This window comes from Pelophylax lessonae (assembly GCF_965119305.1).
Source record: "Pelophylax lessonae genome assembly, chromosome: 3".
NCBI lineage: Eukaryota > Metazoa > Chordata > Amphibia > Anura > Ranidae > Pelophylax > Pelophylax lessonae.
In genome coordinates, this window is record NC_138770.1 from 550,578,215 (window position 1) to 550,599,652 (window position 21,438).

Sequence of the window (21,438 nt, forward strand, 5' to 3'; positions counted from 1 at the left end):
GAACTTTTTTCAGGGGGGGCATAATTTTAAGGTAACCCATGCTCCACCCCTTTTAGTCATTCTACTTATTTTTATATTTATTATTTAGTATTTATTTTTAAAGGGCAAACGGCAGTATTTTTAAAGCATTTGTAACCAAAAAAAAATGATCCTTTTCCCTTAAAACATGTTATACAGCACAGTGCTTGTGTTGTGTAATTTGGCCCCTTCTATAACTTAAAATACCTGGCTGATCCTGCCTGGCTATGTCCTCCCCTCTGTAAACTGACCACGGTATAGCATGGCTGCTGAGCCCTGGCACCGTGGTCAGGTTACGTGTCTCCATCATCTGCACCTCTCCTGTCCTCCCTCCCTCCCTCCCTGTCTGATCCTGTGTCAGTGCCCAGCCCCTCCCCTCCTGCTGCTGTAGTTTCATTTAAAGTTTCATATCCTGTCTACAGTCTGTTTCATAAACCTGTATGCCCCTGTGTCTGTTTTATAAAAAGTTTTCAGAGCACCAATCGCCGCTCACGTGACCCGCCACCTCTCTCCTCCTCTCCCCCTCCCGACTGTCAGCAAGAAATACTAATATTTTGTTAGCATAATTATTAATGCAGAATTCATGTTCCTTGCCAAATATTTTCTATTAAGTTGTTAAAATTAAAGTTCCACTTAAATTACTAACCTTCTTTTTAATTTTTTACCAACAACTGGAAGAGGTTTGAATGCCAATTGCTTTCTTAGCTTTTTCAGATTGCCTTGATCTGCAACTCCATGAATAGCGGATTGCCATGTCCCATCATGAATGCATGTGCCCTACAGAAAAAAACATTAACACAATACAATAGTCATTAAGGCAACAAAAAGAATTAGAACCAACATTAAAAGAATATGAAATAGTACAGATTTTTTGTATATATATATATATATATATATATATATATATATATATATATATATATATATATATATATATATATATACATATATACATATATACATACATACATATACATACAGTAGCTCACAAATACAGTACACCCCTCACATTTTTGTAAATATTTGATTCTATCTTTTCATGTGAACACTGAAGAAATTACACTTTGCTACAATGTAAAGTAGTGAGTGTACAGCTTGTATAACAGTGTAAATTTTTTGTCCCCTCAAAAAAAAAAAAAAATCTCAACACAGCCATTAATGTCTAAACCGCTTAAAACAAAAGTGAGTACACCCCTAAGTAAAAATGTCCAAATTGGGCCCAAAGTGTCAATATTTTGTGTGGCCACGATTATTTTCCAGCACTGCCTTAACCCTCTTGGGCATGGAGTTCACCAGAGCTTCACAGGTTGCCACTGGAGTCCTCTTCCACTCCTCTACGACGACATCACAGAGCTGGTGAATGTTAGAGATCTTGCGCTCCTCCACCTTCCGTTGAGGATGCTCCACAGATGCTCAATAGGGTTTTAAGTCTGGAGACATGTTTGGCCAGTCCATCACCTTTAACCTCAGCTTCATTAGCAAGGCAGTGGTCGTCTTGGAGGTGTATTTTGGTTGTTATGTTGGAATACTGCCCTGCGGCCCAGTCTCCGAAGGGATCAGGCTCTGCTTCAGTATGTCACAGTACATGTTGGCATTCATAATTCCCTCAATGAACTGTAGCTTCCCAGTACCAGCAGCACTCATGCAGCCCCAGACTCTGACACACCCACCACCATGCTTGAGTGTAGGCAAGACACACTTGTCTTTGTACACCCCACCTGGTTGCTGCCACGCACGCTTGACACGATCTGAACCAAATAAGTTTAATCTTGGTCTCATCAGACCACAGGACATGGTTCTAGTAATCATGTCCTTAGTTTGCTTGTCTTCTCACTTGTGCATCATCTTCAAAAGAGCCTTCCTTCTGGGATGACAGCCATGCAGACAAATTTGATGCAGTGTGCGGCGTACGGTCCGAGACCTGACAGGGTGCTGGCAGCACTCATATGTCTATTTCCCAAAGATAATCTCAGGATATGACGCTGAGCACGTGCACTCAACTTCTTTGGTCGACCATGGCGAGGCCTGTTCAGAGTGGAACCTGTCCTGTTAAACCGCTGTATGGTCTTGGCCACCATGCAGCAGCTCAGTTTCAGGGTCTTGGCAAACTTCTTATAGCCTAGGCCATCTTTATGTAGAGCAACAATTGTTTTTTTCAGATCCTCAGAGAGTTCTTTGCCATGAGGTGGCATGTTGAACTTCCAGTGACCAGTATGCAAGAGTGAGAGCGATAAAACCATATTTAACACCTGCTCCCCATTCACGTCTGAGACCTTGTAACACAAGTCACATGACACCGGGAAGGTAAAATGGCTAATTGGGCCCGATTTGGATATTTTGACTTTAGGGGTGTACTCACTTTTGTTGCCAGTGGTTTAGACGTTAATGGCTGTGTGTTGAGTTATTTTGAGGGGACAGAAAATACAAGTTGTACACTCACTACTTTACATTGTAGGAAAGTGTCACTCCTTCAGTGTTGTCACATGAAAAGATATAACAAAATATTTACAAAAATGTGAGGGGTGTACTCTATTTTGGAGAAACTGTATATGTATGTATAGTTTTATACATACACAGGCACACACATACACATATTCAGGAATATACTTTTTTTGGTAAAATTTAGATGCTACTTGAATATTTGTTACAACTTTTGCTTATGATATATAATGCTTTAGCAACGGAATGTCTTAACCACCTGACTTCCGGAAGGTTTTACTCCCTCCATGACCAGAGCATTTTTGCTATTCAGCACTGCGCTACTTTAATTGGCAATGGCATGGTCAAGCAACACTGTAGGCACATGAAATGTATACAACATCGAGATTTCTTTTGGTGGTATTTGGTCACCACTGGGTTCTTTTTTGCGATATAAATGAAAAAAAGACCAAAAAAAGGTTGAAAAAAAAATTCTTCACAAATTTAGGCTAAAATGTATTCTGCTACAGGTCTTTGGTAAAAAAAAATCCCAATAAGTGTATTTTGATTGGTTTGACATTGCATGGAAGTTATAGCATCTACCAATGATGGTAAACAGAATTTATTTTTTATACTAGTAATGGCGACGATCAGCGACTTATAGTGAGACTGTGTGGCAAGCAATCTGACATCACCAGTGACAAATACAGTGATCAATGCTAATTTTACAATACACAGTATTACAGTGATACATGGTCACTGTACTAATGACACTGGCTGGGTAGGGGTTAACATCTAGAGGCAATCCAGGGGTTAACTATGTGCCTAATGTGTGCTGCTTTTACTAATCAATGTAGCTGACTTTTCTTGCTGCTTTGAAGGAAAAAAAAAATAAATAATAAAACACCCACATTGCTGCTCTGAACAGAGTCCTATGTTATTAGTAAACACAGGGCTCAGTACTGCGATTTGCTTAGCTGATCCGCAGGTCCCAGCTATAAATCAATGGCCAGCTCCTGCTGAGTGACTTGTGCTGTACCGAGAATCACAGCACAGATGAGGCAGAGAGCTTTGACAGTGATTGGATGTACGGCCAAAAGGAGATTTCAGAGACCAGGATTACTCCTAGCACGTGCAGATGGGTTGATAATGGTGCCATCGATCTTGGCAAAGGTCAGGGGAAGAAGCGTGTGAAGGAGGAAATGGGAGCTTGGTTTTGGATAAAATGGGAGTTTGAGGAAAAGGTGCGACACCCTGACTGATACAGTTGTGCTCAAAAGCTTGCATACCCTTGGAGAAAATACAATACACGGTATGTACGTTTTTTTTGAAGAAAACATGAGTGAGCAGGCAAAACACATTTTGGGATTCATATTTTACTGTAGGTCATAATCCTAAAACAAAAACATGGCAACAAGTCAACAAATGAAATGACCCCTGTTATAAAAGTCCGCATATCCTTACCTATACTGTGTATTGTCCCCTTTAGCATCAATGGCAGCGTGCAGTCTTTTGTAATAGTTGTCTATGAGGCCCTGAATTCTTACAGGTGCTATAGCTGCCCATTTCTCTTGGCAAAATGCCTCCAGGCCATGCAAAGTCTTTGGTTGTCTTGCGTAAACCGCACATTTGAGATCTTCCCAGAGTGGCTCGACGATATTAAGGTCAGGAGGGTCAAATTGGCCCTGTGCTTGAGGTCACTGCCGTGCTGGAAAGTCCAAGAGCGGCCCATGCACAGCTTTCCTGCAGAAAAATGCAAGTGGTCTACCAGTAGTTTCAGATAAACATGCTGCATTCATCTTGGTATCAATTTTCACAAGATTTCCCATGCCTTTTGAGCTCACACACCTCCAACAAATCAGGGAGTCACCATATTGCTTCACAGTGTGGATGGTATTCCTGTTGCTATAAGCCTTGTTGACCCCTCTCCAAACATAGCGCGCATGGTTGTGATTATAAAGCTCTTTTTTGGTCTCATCACTCCAGGATTACAGTGTGCCAGAAGCTGTGAGGCATGTCAAGGCGTTGTTGGGCATATTGTAACTGGGCTTTTTTGTGGCATTAGCACAGTACAGGCTTCTTTCTGGCAACTTAGCCATGCAGCTAATTTTTCAAGTATCGTCAAATTGTGCTCCTTGAAATAACCACACCGTTTTCTCCTGAGGTTACCTAGGGGTTTTTCATTTGTATCCTGAACCATTCTTCTGGCAGTTGTGGCTGCAACCTTTCTTGGTCTACCTGACCGTGGCTTCTTATCAAGCGATCCCTGAATTTTCCACTTCGTAAGTAATTGAACCGTACTGACTGGCATATTCAAGGCTTTGGATATCTTTTTATACAATTTCCTCCTATTAAATGTTCCATTATCTTGTTACACGTCTTACAACCATTCTTTTCTGTTCCCCATGGCTCAGTATCTAGCCTGATCAGGGTATCCATGTGAGAGTGAAGAAACCCATTACAATTTAAAAAGCCACAGATGTAAGAAATTAACCTTTAACCAAAATGTAACCAGTGTGTGTCACCTTGTGAGTCTGTACCAGGGCATGTAAACTTTTGATCAGAGCCATTTGGGTGATTTATTATGATCTGAAAATGAGCCAAACTACTATGTGATGACTACTTCATTAGATCATTATCCCTAAATAAAATACATTTTTTTTGGTATGGTGATATTTTCAATATCAATGCCAAAATGTCATTAATTCTGCCAAAGTATGCAAACTTGAGCACAACCGTATGTTCGTTAGTAAATGATGCGTGAGAAAACTGATGGAGTGAGCTAAAGGGGCAGAGAGATAGATTTGAGTGTTCAGCGTAGTAATGGTAATGAAATCATGAAAACAATTAAACTGATCAGCTAACCAAGGGAAGAGGTGTAGATCTAGAATATGAGAGGTGCACCAACAGAACCTTGGATGACCCTGGCAGCTAAAGGAAGAGGAGGTAGCATTATAAGGGACACTGAAAGGGCAGTGGGAGATGTAGGATGAGAACCAATGAAGAGTACAGCCATAGAGACCACCAAAGGAGTGTGGAGTAAGAAGGAGGAGATGGTCAACCATATCAAAAGCATCAGAGAAGTCCAGAAGACTACTGAATAGTGTCCATCGGTTTTAGCCATTAGTAAATAGTTTGAGAGTTTTAGGAGAACAGTTTCTGTGGAGTGTTGATGGCAAAATCCAGACTAAAGGGGACTGAAGGTTTTGCTCAGTGAAATGGTAGTTCAGTAGGTTGTAGACTAGGCGTTCAAGGAGTTGGCAGAAAAGAGGAGCAAGGAGATGGGACGTGAGTGGTTAAGATTGCTGGGATTCAATGAGGGCTTTTTAACCACTTGGAAGACCAGGCCTTTTCTGAAACTTTGGGTTTAAAAGTTGAAATAGTATTTTTTTTTTACAAAATTACTTCGATCCCCAAAACGTTTTTTTTTTTTTTTAGCAAAAGCCCTAGAGAAAAAAAGATGGTGATTGTTGCAATATTTAATGTCACACAGTATTTTCTCAGCGGTCTTTCAAACACAATTTTTTGGGGAAAAAATACACACACAGCAAAAAAAAAAAAAAAAACAAACAAACACACACACCCCACAATATTTACCCAAATGTTTTGTAAAAATGTGAATGATGTTACGCCGAGTAACCAGGTACCCAACATGTCATGCTTTACATTTGCACACACTTGTGGAATGGTGACAAACTACGGTGCCCAATCTCTATAGGCAACATTTAATTTTTTTTACAGGTTACCTGTTTAGAGTTAGAGTAGGTCTTGCACTAGAATTATTGCTCTTGCTTCAACGTTTGCGGAAATCTCCCCTGTGGTTTGAACACCTTTTACATTTGCTTGTGCGACTTATGCATGCGTTCACTTCTGCGTGTGAGCATGAAGGAATGGTGTGCTTTAAATTTATTTTTCTTATTCATTTTACTTTTTTATTGTATTTATTTTTTCATCACTTTAATTCCTATTACAAGGAATGTAAACATCCCTTGTAATAGGAATAAGGATGACATGTCATCTTTATTGAGAGATCTGGGGGTCTAAAGGGACCCAAATCTCTCATTTACCTTTAGGCTCCATGCACACTAGCATTTTTTAAGCTGGTATTTTACGTCAAAGTAATGACGTATTTTTACTATGGGCCAGTCTTCAAGTGGTTAAGGGGGGTGATTAGTGCATGTTTTTAAGTGGATTTCAACTGTTACCTCTATCATATGGGAATAATCAAAAAGAAATAAGCCTTCTAAAATATAAGGGATTGTTACATATATGAATGTCAGCGCAATATTTAAAGCAAAAGGCTAAAGCTCACTTCTGGTCCGGACTTGAAAGAAAGGAAACTTTCTACTGCTGTCAGTGTACCTAGAAAGAGAAAATTATTCTTCAGTTCCATTTTAGAATCATCACCCAACATAACATTATACAAACTTACATTAGATATACACAAAATAAAGACTATGTTGTGTCCAAACTACCTGAACAAAGTGCAATCTGCATGTGAAACAGCTGTTGAGAGGGTCTAAATTCTTACTCTTTTTAGGCGTGTAAATAAATGAAAAGGTTTTTACAAGTTGTCCACAATCCTACCAATGAACTATCCAGACAGTATACATTTTAGGAGAAATAAATACACATGGTGTGGATTTAAAGTGACTGAAAGAAGTATTATACCACCACTGCTAGCCTCCTGATGAGAATGATAGTTACCTAGCCGTGTCTGAACTAAAAGTATGTCAGCCAAAACTTTTCTATTATTCTGGATAAAGTAGGGAAGAATTATAACTTCCTATGGGTTTTTACTGCCATCTTGGACATCGCTAGAAAGATTTAACCTTATGTCATGTCAACGATGGTTTCTCCAGACAGGAAGCGAGGGAAAACCTGAAGTAGGGACAAAGACAAATAAAAATTAAGGAGGTGGTTCTAGAATTCCACTACCCTACTAAAGTTTTTTTTTCTTTTTAGTCTATGCTGCTGTTGGAGAGTTCTCCTTATTTAATGTCTGATAAAACACTCTCAGCAGGACAGAAAGTGAGGGGGGGGGGGGGTCTCTCTATAGCTGGCCATACACTGGTAGATTTTCAAAGGAAGGTTCATACAATTGTATGTACATTTGTACGGATATTCTCAAAGAAGATTCAATGACATAGTACTTCGAATGTCAGCCAAAATACTAAGATGTTGTTAACTTTTAATATTTAATTTTGGAACGAATGCAATTTCCCCAAATGTAAAAAACATTTGCTGTTAGAAATTCAGTTGAAAAAAAACTATTTTAGCATTCTGTTTATTCAAATATTCTGGTCACTGTTCCAAAAATGAACAGTGATTGATCTATTTTGACTCATAGGGGCATTTACCAGCAATGTCTGGGATTTCAAACAATGATTAAGGATAATTATTTTTAGCAAATTCATTATAGGATTTTTTTATACCATCATTGCTTTGGCTGAATCTCAACAAATCCATTTGTAACTTAAATAGTTTTAATCTTAACAGTTATAGTACATTAAAATATACCTTGTATGCTGTTTCTGGTGAACAGAACACCCATGTCAGCTGGAATGGAGTCAAAGCCACTGCTGCCAACAACATATACCCCTTTATCAGCTGCCTGGCTGTCATACTTTAGGTACATTGATTCCAGGAACTGTGGAGAGCAAACCGAATGAATAGTATGCACACTTATAGAAGGGCATATTACATGACATGCATAATAGATAATCAGCTGACTTCTGTAAAAATGTATTGGTAGATGAAATATTATAACCTAAAACATTGAAATAATCCAAACTATGCTACAAGAATATAATAAAAGCAAAATTGTGCGCTGTTCCTTTGAATATATGTGGCAATAAACTGAATAAAAAAAAAAAAAAAAAAAAAAAAAGAAGAGCAATAGAGTGTGCTGTTCCTTCAAATTGAACTACCATAGATTCAACCTTACATGAATTATGTCAAATTAAGTTGCATATAAAAAGGTTAAAGTGCAAGTGTTAAATTACTGTACAAAAGTGCAATATGAATTAAAATATCACAATGGACATAAAGTCCATAAAAAAAGTGACAAAAAAGTAAAGTGCTAGCTGCTCTACAATGTACAACCACTTCACAAAAGGTGCGCCAATGTGGCAAGAGGTGCTCCTAAATAAAAGCAGATGGCCTCTTACCCAAACAAGTGGATCTCGGTTACAGAGATCAAAGACAGCCTGCACTCCATATTCAAGGCGTAGGTTTCATAGAAACCATGTCTCCACAGCATGAATCAAATTGAATCCATTCATCAGAGTGACATGTGTAAAGTAGGGAGAAGCCTCACAGCGTTAGTCAAATAGATTTATTAAAGAATAAAAATACACTTACATTGAGGTAAAGAAAAACAAGCATAACGAAAACGAGCCAGCCGCAGTGTCACCTGTCCAGCCAGTTGCGATGACATCACAGTGCTGACCTTACAGATCATTAGGGAATCAGATACTGTCAGGTCCATAAATATTGGGACATCGCCGATTCTAATCTTTTTGGCTCTATACACCACCACAATGGATTTGAAATGAAACAAGATGTGCTTTAACTGCAGACTTCCAGCTTTAATTTGAGGGTATTTACATCCAAATCAGGTGAACGGTGTAGGAATTAAAACAGTTTGTATATGTGCCTCCCACTTTTTAAAGGGACCAAAAGTAAATGGGACAGATTAACAAATCATAAAAACTTTCACTTTTTAATACTTGGTTTTCCTTTGCAGTTAATTACAGCCTGAAGTCTGGAACGCATAGACATCAAACGCTGGGTTTCATCCCTGGTGATGCTCTGCCATGCCTCTACTGCAACTGTCTACAGTTCCTGCTTGTTTTTGGGGCATTTTCCTGCAGTTTTGTCTTCAGAAAGTGAAATGCATGCTCAAATAGAATTCAGGTCAGGTGATTGACTTGGCCATTGCATAACATTCCACTTCTTTCCCTTAAAAATCTCTTTGGTTGCTTTCGCAGTATGCTTCGGGTCATTGTCCATCAGCACTGTGGAGCACCATCCAATGATTTTCTGAAGCATTTGGCTGAATATGAGCAGACAATATTGCCTGAAACACTTCAGAATTCATCCTGTTGCTTTTGTCAGCAGTCAAATCATCAATATATACAAGAGAACCAGTTCCATTGGCAGCCATACATGCCCATGCCATGACACTACCACCACCATGCTTCACTGATGAGGTGGTATGCTTTGGATCATGAGCAGTTCCTTTCCTTCTCCATACTCTTCTCTTCCCATCACTGGTACAAGTTGATCTTGGTCTCATCTGTCCAAAGAATGTTGTTCCAGAATTGTGAAGGCTTTTTAAGAGGTTTGGCAAACTCTAATCTGGCCTTCCTGTTTGAGGCTCACCAATGGTTTACATCTTGTGGTGAACCCTCTGTATTCACTCTGGTGAAGTCTTCTCTTGATTGTTGACTTTGACACACATACATCTACCTCCTGGAGAGTGTTCTTGGATCTGGCCAACTGTTGAAGGGTGTTTTCTTCACCAGGGAGGGAAATCATCCACCACAGTTGCTTTCCGTGGTCTTTCGGGTCTTTTGGTGTTGCTGAGCTCACCGGTGCGTTCTTTAAGGATGTTCCAAACAGTTGATTTGGCCACACCTAATGTTTTTGCTATCTCTCTGATGGGCTTGTTTTGTTTTTTCAGCTTAATGATGACTTGCTTCACTGATAGTGACAGCTCTTTGGATCTCATATTGAGAGTTGACAGCAACAGATTCCAAATGCAAATAGCACACTTGAAATGAACTCTGGACCTTTTATTTGCTCCTTGTAAATGGGATAATGAGGGAATAACACACCTGGCCATGGAACAGCTGAGCAGACAATTGTCCCATTACTTTTGGTCCCTTAAAAAGTGGGAGGCACATATACAAACTGTTGTAATTCCTACACCTTTCACCTGATTTTAATGTAAATACCCTCAAATTAAAGCTGAAAGCATGCAGTTAAATCACATCTTGTTTCATTTCAAATCCATTGTGGTGGTGTATAGAGCCAAAAAGATTCGAATTGTGTCGATGTCCCAATATTTATGGACCTGACTGTCTATTGAGGAAGAAGTTCTTCCTGTTATAGCAGACATCTCATCCCTTTATACCATAACTGCCCACCATAAAGAGTATGAGGCGGCAGAACACTTTTTGGATCTGGACAATTAGGTTATCTCCTGAACAAAAACGACTTATTTATTTTGGATCTCTTTAAATTTGGCATCGAACAATTATTTTTATTATGGCCATGAGTATTGTATACAAAAGAATGGCGTGGCTTTGGGAGTTAAATTTGCTCCCAGCCTCGCCAATCTGTTCCAAGGCCCTTTGGGAGGATGAAGCTATTCATAGCCACTATTGCAGTTGGTTAAGGTTTTGGAGGAGGTTACATAGATGATGCCTTCTTCATTTGGCAACGTATTGAACATTCCTTGCATGAGTTTATGTCACAACTGAACTCCAATACATGGGGTGTACATTTTTCCTAAGAGTGAAGTGATGTGTTAATTTGGACAGAGACAGACAGACCGACCGACCTGGAAAAGGGATATTCAGAGGACACTCGAACAAGATAGTCATCAAGTGTCAGCCCAACACCAGAATTCTCTTACTACTTAACAGAAAGAAACCCATCATCCAACAAGTTTGAGTGGGCCTCTCACTACCTTTTCAAACCAACATAGAGTGGGTAATATCCTGAACAAATATTAAAATATTCTTAAGGAAGATAACATGCTGGGCTCAGTGCTTCCTGAACGTCCACAAGTTTTTTTTTTTTTTTACAAAAAAAGTACGCTCCCTTAGAGAGACGCAATAGCCCCCAATCCTATAGTCCCTCCTACTAGAAATGTTTAAAAATCTAAAATGTTTTTCCCTGCAAAAAAGTGTAAAATGTGTAAAACATCCCAAACTTTGTTTTTTTTTCTTTCTACATCAAAAAAAAAAAAAAAAATAATAATAGGACAAGGATTTTTTAACAGGTCAGACCAAGGGAGTAGTTGATTTTCGGAGGTGTACATGTGGAGATCAGTACGTGGGGGGGAACCAGACGAGCATTAAATGTCCGTATTTGTGACCATCTGAACATCATCAGGAAAGGTTTACCTTACTACAGTGTGTCCAAAGATTTCGATCAGTGTCATGATAGAAATCCGGCTTCTTAACAAGTAGCGGTTATTGAGAAATATTCTCCCCATTGAAGGGGTAGTAATCTCAAAAGGCAGATATCTCGTTGTGAAACAGGATGGATATTTGACCTGAGAACCTGTCATACCTGGGGTCTTAACGTGGAATGGCATGTGAATTCTTTCATTAACAATAGCTTATCTGATGTATAGTAAACATATCAAGTGTGTCTTTTGTGGATAAAAATTGGATTTTTGACTTACCGTAAAATCCATTTCTCTGATGTTCATTGACGGACATAGATCTTCTTAACCACTGGGTTATACTGCTCCCTACAGTAGGACACTAGGCAGAAAAAAAGTCTGGCTACACCTATGGGCAGTCCCAGGGGGCATACTCCCTCTCTCTGCTATAAATACTCAGTTTTGTTACAAGCAGCGTCAGAGGAATTACAACTCCACAGAGGGGTGGGTGCTGTGTCCGTCAATGAACAAAAGAGAAATGGATTTTACGGTATATCAAAAATCCCATTTTCTCTTTTGTTCATTGACAGACACAGCTCCTGATCTTCTTAACCATTGGGACATCCCAAAGCAGTGTTAAACAAGAGGGGTGGGAACAGATAAAAATAAATAAATTCCCAAGGCTAAACTATAGCCAACCAGGTAACCCCAGGAGCGCAACCAAAAACAACTGGAGCGAACCTGGAAAAAAAAAAAAAAAAAAAAAACCAACAACAACAACAACACACACAACCCTTTAAAGAGGCCCAGGTCCTCTAAAAAGCAGGCTGCAAAACCTTGCAGCCAAAACTATAAAGAACTTTAAGAAAGCGTGCACCGACAGCCAGGTGGCCACCTTGCAGACCTGCGTTATTTACGCCTGATGACGGAAGGCCCAGGAGGCACTGAGCGCCCAATGTAGAATGTGCCTTGACAGAGAAAGGAGGAAGCTGACCCTTGATGAAAACGGCCTGAACCACAATCTGTCTAATCCATGTGGAAATGGTCGCAGAGGAAGCGGACAACCCATTCCAAGGCCCATCCGTTAGCACAAATAGGGAGTCTGATTTCCAAAAAGACTCCATAGCTGCCAGGTACACCCTAATTTGGATGTTTTGGCCTTGGACACAGGGAAGGCAACACAATGTCTTCATTTAAATGGAGACAACTATTGGAAGGAATGACAGACAGGGGCGAAAAAAACACCTTATCTCTGTGAACCACTAAGGTGAACAACAGGATAACGCCGCCAATTCCGACACCTTGCGAGCAGAGGTGATAGCCACCAATAAAGCCACCTTCTGGGACAGCGTAAGCAGAGTAATCTCCCGAAGATTCTCAAAAAGGAGGCTTATGGAGGACTGAGCACCAAAAAGATCCCAAGGCAGTAATGGACTGCACGGGAGCAGCCGAGTGCTTAACGCTCTGAAGAAAAGTACGCACCAGGGAGTGTGTGGCCAAGGGCCGTTGAAAGAAGATTGTCAAGGCCGACACCTGGCCCTTGATAGTACTCAAGGCCAGTTTCTGCTCAACCCCGCCGTTGAAGGAAGGTCAAGATCTGAGCAGCAGAAAAAGAGCAAGGATGAACTCCAAGGGACTCACACCATGTAATGCAAGTCTTCCACATACAATGGTAGATCTTCATAAAAGTAAGTTTCCTAGCTTTTAACAGCGTGGGAATCACCAACTCAGCAACTGGCATTCAACAGCCAAACCGTCAAAGCCAGCGACTGTAAAGCAGGATGGGAGATTGGCCCTTGGGACAGTAGATCCTCCCTGAGAGGAAGCTTCCTAGGAACGTCGGCGACCAGCCGCACCAGATCGGCGTACCAAGCCCAGCGAGGCCAGTCCGGGACCACTAAGATGACCAGAATCCCTTCTGCCTCGATCTTGCGTAGAAGTCTCGGCAGAAGCTTGAGCGGAAGGAAGGCGTAAATCAGACGATACTGACCCCACAGGGCCACCAGCGCATCCAAGGCGTCCGCCAGGGGATCCTGTGACCGAGCCACAAACCTATGCACTTGTTGAGCTGAGACACCAACAGATCCACCACCGGAGACAACTGATGAAACACCTCCGGATGAAGGGACCACTCCCTTTGGTCCAACGCCTGCCAACTGATGTAATCTGCCTGCCAGTTTTCCACCCCGGGAATGTGTAAGGTGGAAAGGACTGGAAGGAAATGTTCTGCCCACCTTAGAATGTCAGCCATCTTCAGAGCCGCCAGGACACTTGTGCCCTCCTGGTGATGAACATAAGCCACAGCCATGGAATTGTCCGATTGAACGTGCACTGGACAACCCTGAAGACAATCCAATGTTGCAGGCATAGTCTGATCACTCGGAGGTCCAAGACATTGATTGGCAGTCTGGACTCTTCCAGTGTCAAGACCCCCAGAGCAGAATTTCTGCCAAGGATGCCTCCCCACCAGGACAGGCTGGCATCTGTGGTGACCACTGTCCAATACAAGGGGAGGACAGAGAAACTGCGGATTCTTGTCCCATTTGCCCAGAAACGTCCTTTGTAGGGACCTCGTATGGAACTGGGCAAACGGAACTGCCTCGAATGTAGACACCTTTAGGCCCAGCACCTGCATGCAAGTCAGGAGGGATGAGCATCTGCTGGACAGCAGATGAATTGCAGCCTGCAGTTTCTGGAGTTTGTCCAGAGGAATAAGCACCCTGGCTAAGCCCGAGTCCAGGGTCAGCCCCAGATAGTCCAGCTTTGTGGACAGAACCAGAGCAGACTTCTGAAAATTCAGAGTTCATATGGTGATCTCCAGGTTTTCCACCAGAGCAGTAGGAGACTCCGCTCGCAGAAGGAGGTCTTCCAAGTAGCCCAGTACCGCAACCCCGTTGGCGTAACAATGCTAGCACCAGGGCTGACACGCCACAAGCTGATCATGCTCCTCTCCCATGGCAAAGCGGAGGAAGCAATGGTGACTGGCACATATTGGAATGTGAAGTTAAGCTTCCTTGATGTCTATAGGAGGCAAGAAAATCTCCCTGATGCAGGGATGCCACCACCGTGCAAATGGACTCCATTCTGAAGTTCTGCACCCTTACAAAGCAGTTCAGCGCCTTGAGGCACAGAATCAGGATGCACCTTGCCTTCCTTCCTGGGAATTGTAAACAGGTTTGAGTAAAACCCCTGAAAAACATTCAAATGTCCGAACCGGGACAATCACCCCTTGAAGTAACAGGTCTTGCACCTCCCCAAAAAGACTCCGTAATGTAAGCGGTTCGGGACAGGCGCAAGCTAGAAGGAAAGAACAAAACTCGATCTTGTAGCCGGACATCGTAGATCCACTTATCTTGCACACGGGAAGTCCACAGGTCTGGAATCCAGCGAAGACGTCCCCCCAACCCCGATACAGGTGAGGGCACACCCTTCATGCTGAAGGAGCGGGTCTGGAGAAGCCCACTATCAGACTTGCCAGACCAAATTCACTTGAATCCACCAGAGGAGGCCCTGAAAGGCTTTGATCCCTTGTCAGTCGCCCCTTATGGGACAAAAAAAAAAAAAACGACAACTTACGAGCTGAGGATGGCCCACGTCCAAAATAAGGGTCGTTGCCCTTACTAGCCTGCGGAAGGAAGGAAGGTACTCTGACGCCCCCCCCCCCCCCCGCGAGACCCTTAACAATTTCATCCAGGGTAGCTCTATATAGGCGATCTCCTTGAAAAGGAAGGTTAGTTAAGGCCTTTTTAGAAGTCTGGTCGCAGACCAGCATTTGAGTAAAAAAATATGCAGAAGGACCACGGATAAAACAGAGTCTAGGGACTAGGGGAGCTGCATCCAAAGAGGCATCACCGATAAACTGCAGCCCCTGGACAAACTGGTCCGCCAGCTCAGCAAAGGCACGGGGGAGCTGCTCCCCCTCCAGGTCATGGTGTAAAAGCTCGGTCAGAGTTTGCGACACCAGTGCAATGGTAAATACCGGACTCAGTGCCGAACCAGCCACAGTGTACTTATTGTGGAGCACAGCCTCCGCCTTCCTGTCAGCTCGGTCCATAAAGGCTGGGGACTCTTCAACCGGAATCATGGTTGCCTTGTTCAATCTGGAGACCAGTGTGAAGCAGCCCAATTTTTAAGAAGGGACTCCTCATAAGGGTACTGCATAGCAAATTGCTTAGGGACCACAAGGGGACGTTTTGGTAGTTCCCACTATTTAGCGACAATTCTGTCAAAATAGGAGAAAGGAAACACCTTTGTTGCTCTTGATGGCTTGTGAGTGCCAAAAGCGAACCGATGCCTCCGTCGCAGCTTCAGCTGCGTCCTAATTTTTAAGGTCTCACGCACAGATACAATCGTGGCATCCACCAGTGGCTTTTCGTGAGCAGCTACAGTAGTGGAGGACATGTGGTCGCAGACCGAGCAGAGTGACCCACTTCCGCGGCGGACTCAGATTCAGGATATGAGGAGACCGATGAGGCAGGGGGCGCTTTTTGCTAGCCTGTCGCCCCAAAACCACCTCTACCCGGGTCACAAAGCACGCCAGAATCACTGTTAGTACATCAATGAATGGTAGGGACCCGGAGGGCCCCGCAGCCTCTGAAAGGTGATCAGGTGGGGAAATGGGCTTCAAGGACTCCATGAGTCAATAGGGGGACCCCACATAAAAAAAAAAAAAAAAACACTGCTACAGGACACCCCCACCCAATCGTAACAGAGCACCAATCGAACCCCAGCAGAGAGGGAGAGGACACTGATGGATTAGGTAAAATATCTATTTTTCTATGTCTATTTTTGTACATGCAAATTTGCTTTTTTTATTGCTTACTCAAAACGGCCGCTAGCTGCACCCCCTCCCATCGAGTAAAGCTTGTGTAACGAAGACTCTGTGCACAAGCAAGCAAGAGGACGAGTACATTAGAGTCTCTAGTTTGAGAAATAGACGCCTCACAGGTCCTCAACTTCCAGCTTTATTAAATGGTACCCGCAAAACGCCAGTCTAAACATCCACAGTGAAGAGGCGACTCCGGGATGCTGGCCTTCTAGGCAGAGTGGCAAAGAAAAAGCCTTATCTGAGACTGGCCAATTAAAAGAAAAAGATTAAGATGGGCAAAAGAACACAGACATTGGACAGAGGAAGATTGGAAAAAAGTGTTATGGACGGACGAATCTAAGTTTGAGGTGTTTGGATCACACAGAACATTTGCGAGACGCAGAACAAGTGAACAGATGCTGGAGGAGTGCCTGACGCCATCTGTCAAGCATGGTGGTGGAGGTAATGTGATGGTCTGGGGCTGCTTTGGTGCTGGTAAAATGGGAGATTTGTACAAGGTAAAAGGGGTTTTAAATAAGGAAGGCTGACGCTCCATTTTGCAACGCCATGCCATACCCTGTGGATAGAGCTTGATTGGAGGAAATTTCCTCCTACAACAGGACAATGACCCAAAGCACAAACTATGCAAGAACTATTTAGGGAAGAAGCAGTCAGCTGGTATTCTGTCTTTAATGGAGTGGCCAGTACAGTCAACAGATCTCAACCCTGTTGAGCTGTTGTGGGAGCAGCTTGACTGTATGGTACACGTATGAAGTGCCCATCAAGCCAATCCAACTTGTGGGAGGTGCTTCAGGAAGCGTGGAGTGAAATTTCTTTAGATTACCTCAACAAATTGACAGCTAGAATGCCAAAGGTCTACAAGGCTGTAATTGCTGCAAATGGAGAATTCTTTGATGAAAGCAAAGTTTGAAGGACAAAATTATTTTAAATAAAAAAAATCATTATTTCTAACCTCGTCAATGTCTTCACTATATTTTCTATTCATTTTGGAATTCATTTGATGAATAAAAGTGTGAGTTTACATGGAAAACATGAAATTGTCTGGGTGATCCCAAACTTTTGATTATATATTTACAGCGTATTGCATATTTCGCTCATTTGATCACCCATTTCCTTTGTTGTGAAGTGTACATTAGTTTTGAAGCAGATCACACCTCTTTGCACACAGTTTCCATTGTGGAACCATTTACTTCTGGAGGTACACTTCCAGGGTCACTGTTCCTCTTTAAAGCCTTTCTGCTGACATTGCACAGTATCCTCCAATACCAGAAGATGCCATTTTTGGGGAACACGTCGGGTGGGGACTTTGTGCAACGTCATGGCAGCTGGCTGGACAGGTGACACGGTGGCTGGCTCATTTTTCCTTTGCCTCAGTGCCTATGCCTTCGATATGGAGTGCAGGCTCTCTATGATCGCTGTAACCGAGAGCCAATCGTTTGGGTAAGAGGCCATCTGCTTTTATTTAGGAGCACCTTTTTGAGTGGTTGTACGTTGTGAAGCAACCAGCACTTTACTTTGCACTTTTTATGGCCTTTATAGCCATCATAATATTATATTGATTCATACTGCACAATTATTTAACACTTTCACTTTATTGAGCCTTTATATGCAACCTAATTTGTCGCACTGTCTCTCTTATTGCTCTTCTGTTTTTTTTGATAGATTATTCACAGTTGATGGTCACATATAATCAAGAAAGAAACAGCAGAATGTTTTGTTTTATACGTTTTCCTTATTCAGGATTTGAGTTGCAGCAGTTCTATAGGGGTCTAGCGCAAAATATATTTTGGTTTTGCGAACCTATATTATTACGATGGGAAAAGCATACTAATTTCAATACAGTATGGTATTTCTATTTCACAGGATTTTATATAATGGATTTAAGCTAGGAAAGAAAAAAAAAAAGAAAAAAAAGAAGAAGAATAATGAGAAGCTATAGACCTCCTTCACATGGGCAATGAGGCCTTGTGTTTATGCAGTGTAACAGCAAAGGAATAGGGAGAGGGTGCTATTAAAGCTCTCTTGGACATATAGCGTCCAGGTACCACATCCTGATTGTATATGCAGAAATAAACCTCCTAAAGCTATAATAAAGGAATTTAACGGTACCTTAAAAAGAGGCACACAAGGTGCAATATTTATTGTACAAAAATCAATTAAAAACCATCATCATAGTATGAAACATGTATAGACAAAATACTGGATGTAACATCCCAGAAACATGTAAAAGACACCCAACCACCCTGCTGCAGACAGGTGGAGGTAATGGGAATCGATGTGGAGTCGCTTCAACGCATTTGCGTTTCTCGGAGCAACAACCCGCTTCTTCAGGAAGACAGTAGACAGCGAAATATTGTTCTCCAAAGATCAGCTGATTTGGCTGTTTACCATGCAGATGTGAGTTGCTTTTTGGAAGTCTGCTAGCCATTTTTGAGCACTCTTCTCTCCCTAGTTTGACCCCCTATACAATTGATACACTTTTGTCACTTGGATACAGTTTACTCAGTATTAGGGGACTACCCAGGTTTCTTGGGCTTGGGACCTCATCCTGGCATGAGTGACAGTAAGCAACAGATAATGTATAAAGACCCTGGTATAGAATACTAAATGTTATCTCTCTTTGGAGAATATTATTTCGCTGTCTACTGTCTTCCTGAAGAAGCGGGCTGTTGCCCCAAGAAACGCAACTGCGTTGAAGCGACTCCACACCGATTCCCATTGCCTCCACCTGTCTGTAGCAGGGTTGTTAGGTGACCTTCACGTTTTTTTGGGATGTGTTACATCCAACATTTTGTCTATACATGTTTCATACTATGATGATGGTTTTTAATAGATTTTTGTACAATAAATATTGCACCTTGTGTGCCTCTTTTTAAAAGGTACCGTTAAAGTCCTTTATTATAGTTTTAGGAGGTTTCTTTTTGCTTGGGTTTATGCAGATTGAACTGCCAGTTTGTGTGCAGCATGCCCATGTAAGTGTATGGGTCAACAGCTGCTCGCCCAAATTTGACAGGTGTGTGGGTGAGTGGCCCTGAATGCTGGACAGGCATGTGGACGAGAGGCCCCAAATGCACATTGTCAAATGGGGACAGGTCACTATCTGTGCAGGGCAATAACATCTGATAGATGCTTTGAGGCCTATGAGTGCATTAGAGACCTTGCAATCATACCTGTGGGTTCTCATAACACTTACTTGGGGTTCTCCACTTATATCCACAAAGTGTGCTCCATTTTCTACGCAAGCTTTCACCACAGGTTCACCGTAAAACCTGTACTATTAAACACAAAAAAAAAGAAGAAAAAAAGTAGAAAATGATTTTATTACAACTACAAGAAGTAATGCCATTAGACAATGTAATAAGACTTATTTTTGTTGGAAAGACTGGACAGTTTTTTTCTCGTCTGTATGCTGTTGGGGATTTTTATTTATTTTATTTCTTTTAACTCATGTACACAACAGAAGAAGGAGAAAACACTTCAAAGTGAGTTGAAATCTCCCCTTAAAAACCTCCCTTGGTGTCAATAGGACCTCTTGTCCGTTCTGATGATAGGAAATACAATATGTTACAGCTCTCACTTTCAATCTCATGACAGTGGTCACTAGAACAAGAAAAGTGGGTAATCTCCCTAGAAGGGGGCAGTGAGCAATACACACTTGGGGGGGGGGGGGGGTTAACCTTTCCCTCTCTAGGTATATGTGAACCCTCGCTTTAAAAAAAAAAAAAAAAAAAAAAAAAAAAAAAAAAAGAAGAAAATCAGAGGAACATCAGGGATTTCACACAACCGAATCAAGAGAACAGGATACTTTTTCATACAAGTACATGGTACACCAGACACATCAGGAAAATTAAATGTTGGGGTAAAATTCTGTAAGACGAGCAGAGTGTGTTTTTAACTTAAAATGCAATTAAAGTGCACAAGTCATTTGGCTGATTCATAGGTCCAGCAATCCAAAGCAACCGAACCAAATTTATTGTGCCAAGGTGGGTCTATTATGGGTTACTTTACCTTACATGCGAACAGCGGCAGTCGATTTGCCGATTCTTGCCACTGGAATCCAGTGGCTGTATGTAAACGGCTGTGTAAATTTGGCCTAAAACAGGTCATAGATTATGCAATTTCCATTCCTTACACCACAGGCGGAAAGGAAAAAACCCTCCGCTATTGTGCAGCGCTATAGTGTTTTGCCAGCAGCAGCACTAATCACCCGGGGAAAAAGCGGCACGCTGTACAACCAGGGTGCCCCATACATGGATCCAAGTTCAGTTGGTCCCTGCAGAACTGGTCCGAAATTTGATCCATGCATGGCCGGCTTGAGGCTAGGTTCACATCTATGTGGTAGATGTGGTTTTGCGTTTTTTGTACATGCATTTTTGCATCCACTTAAGAGTTCTTTTTTTTCTCCTTAAACCGAATAGCCAATTGTCTAGGAGCAGGCGGCTGCTGAGTCTTTACCAACCAAATCAGCAGCTGTCAGTGAGGTTCCCTGCTGACAGCTTAATGTAAACAAAAATAATCCATACTAGACCCCTATCAGAGCATACAGACTGGCAGGCCAGGAAAGGGGAAGGGGGGGGGGGAATAGAGCACACCAAGCTCTGAACCATACAGGGCCACAAGCTTTCAGCATTGAGGTAGTTAGTGCTTCAGGGACCTGTGCAGTCCCATCAGAGCTCTATGTCCCGGTCCATGACTCCTGCGTGCATGCGTGGGAGTGACGTCATCGCGACCAGACAGCCGGAGGACGCGAACCCGGAAGGAAAACTGGGTAAAGATGGACTTCTATTTCTGACCTCCATAGCCTCTGATTGTCATACTAATGCAATGACTTCAATGGTCTCCAAGTCCCTAACCTAGGAGTATGATGACAAGGAATACTGACAGCAAAATTTATCTAAAAAAGGTACTGAAACTAGACACTACTAGACAAATGGCACTGTCTGGAGGCCAAAAATGCAGATCTCAAAATTTCCTTTTACGACTGGGGTATTTTATTTGGAAAGACCGATGGGAACCATTCACGGTTTGTATCCATCGCATCACAATATGCTGA

General features: G+C 42.1%; 1 protein-coding gene across 1 annotated transcript in view; it reads right to left on the reverse strand.

Annotated features, from left to right (window-relative positions):
- The window catches only part of LOC309549447 (saccharopine dehydrogenase-like oxidoreductase), a 93,172-nt gene that overhangs the window by 31,131 nt on the left and 40,603 nt on the right, over positions 1-21,438 (reverse strand). Inside the window, exons 3-6 of the mRNA XM_082249746.1 lie at positions 19,579-19,659; positions 7,957-8,086; positions 6,749-6,798; positions 665-795 (exon numbers count right to left, since the gene is read on the reverse strand). Of these exons, the coding sequence (XP_082105872.1) occupies positions 665-795; positions 6,749-6,798; positions 7,957-8,086; positions 19,579-19,659 (392 nt within the window). The remainder of the gene's footprint in view (positions 1-664; positions 796-6,748; positions 6,799-7,956; positions 8,087-19,578; positions 19,660-21,438) is intronic.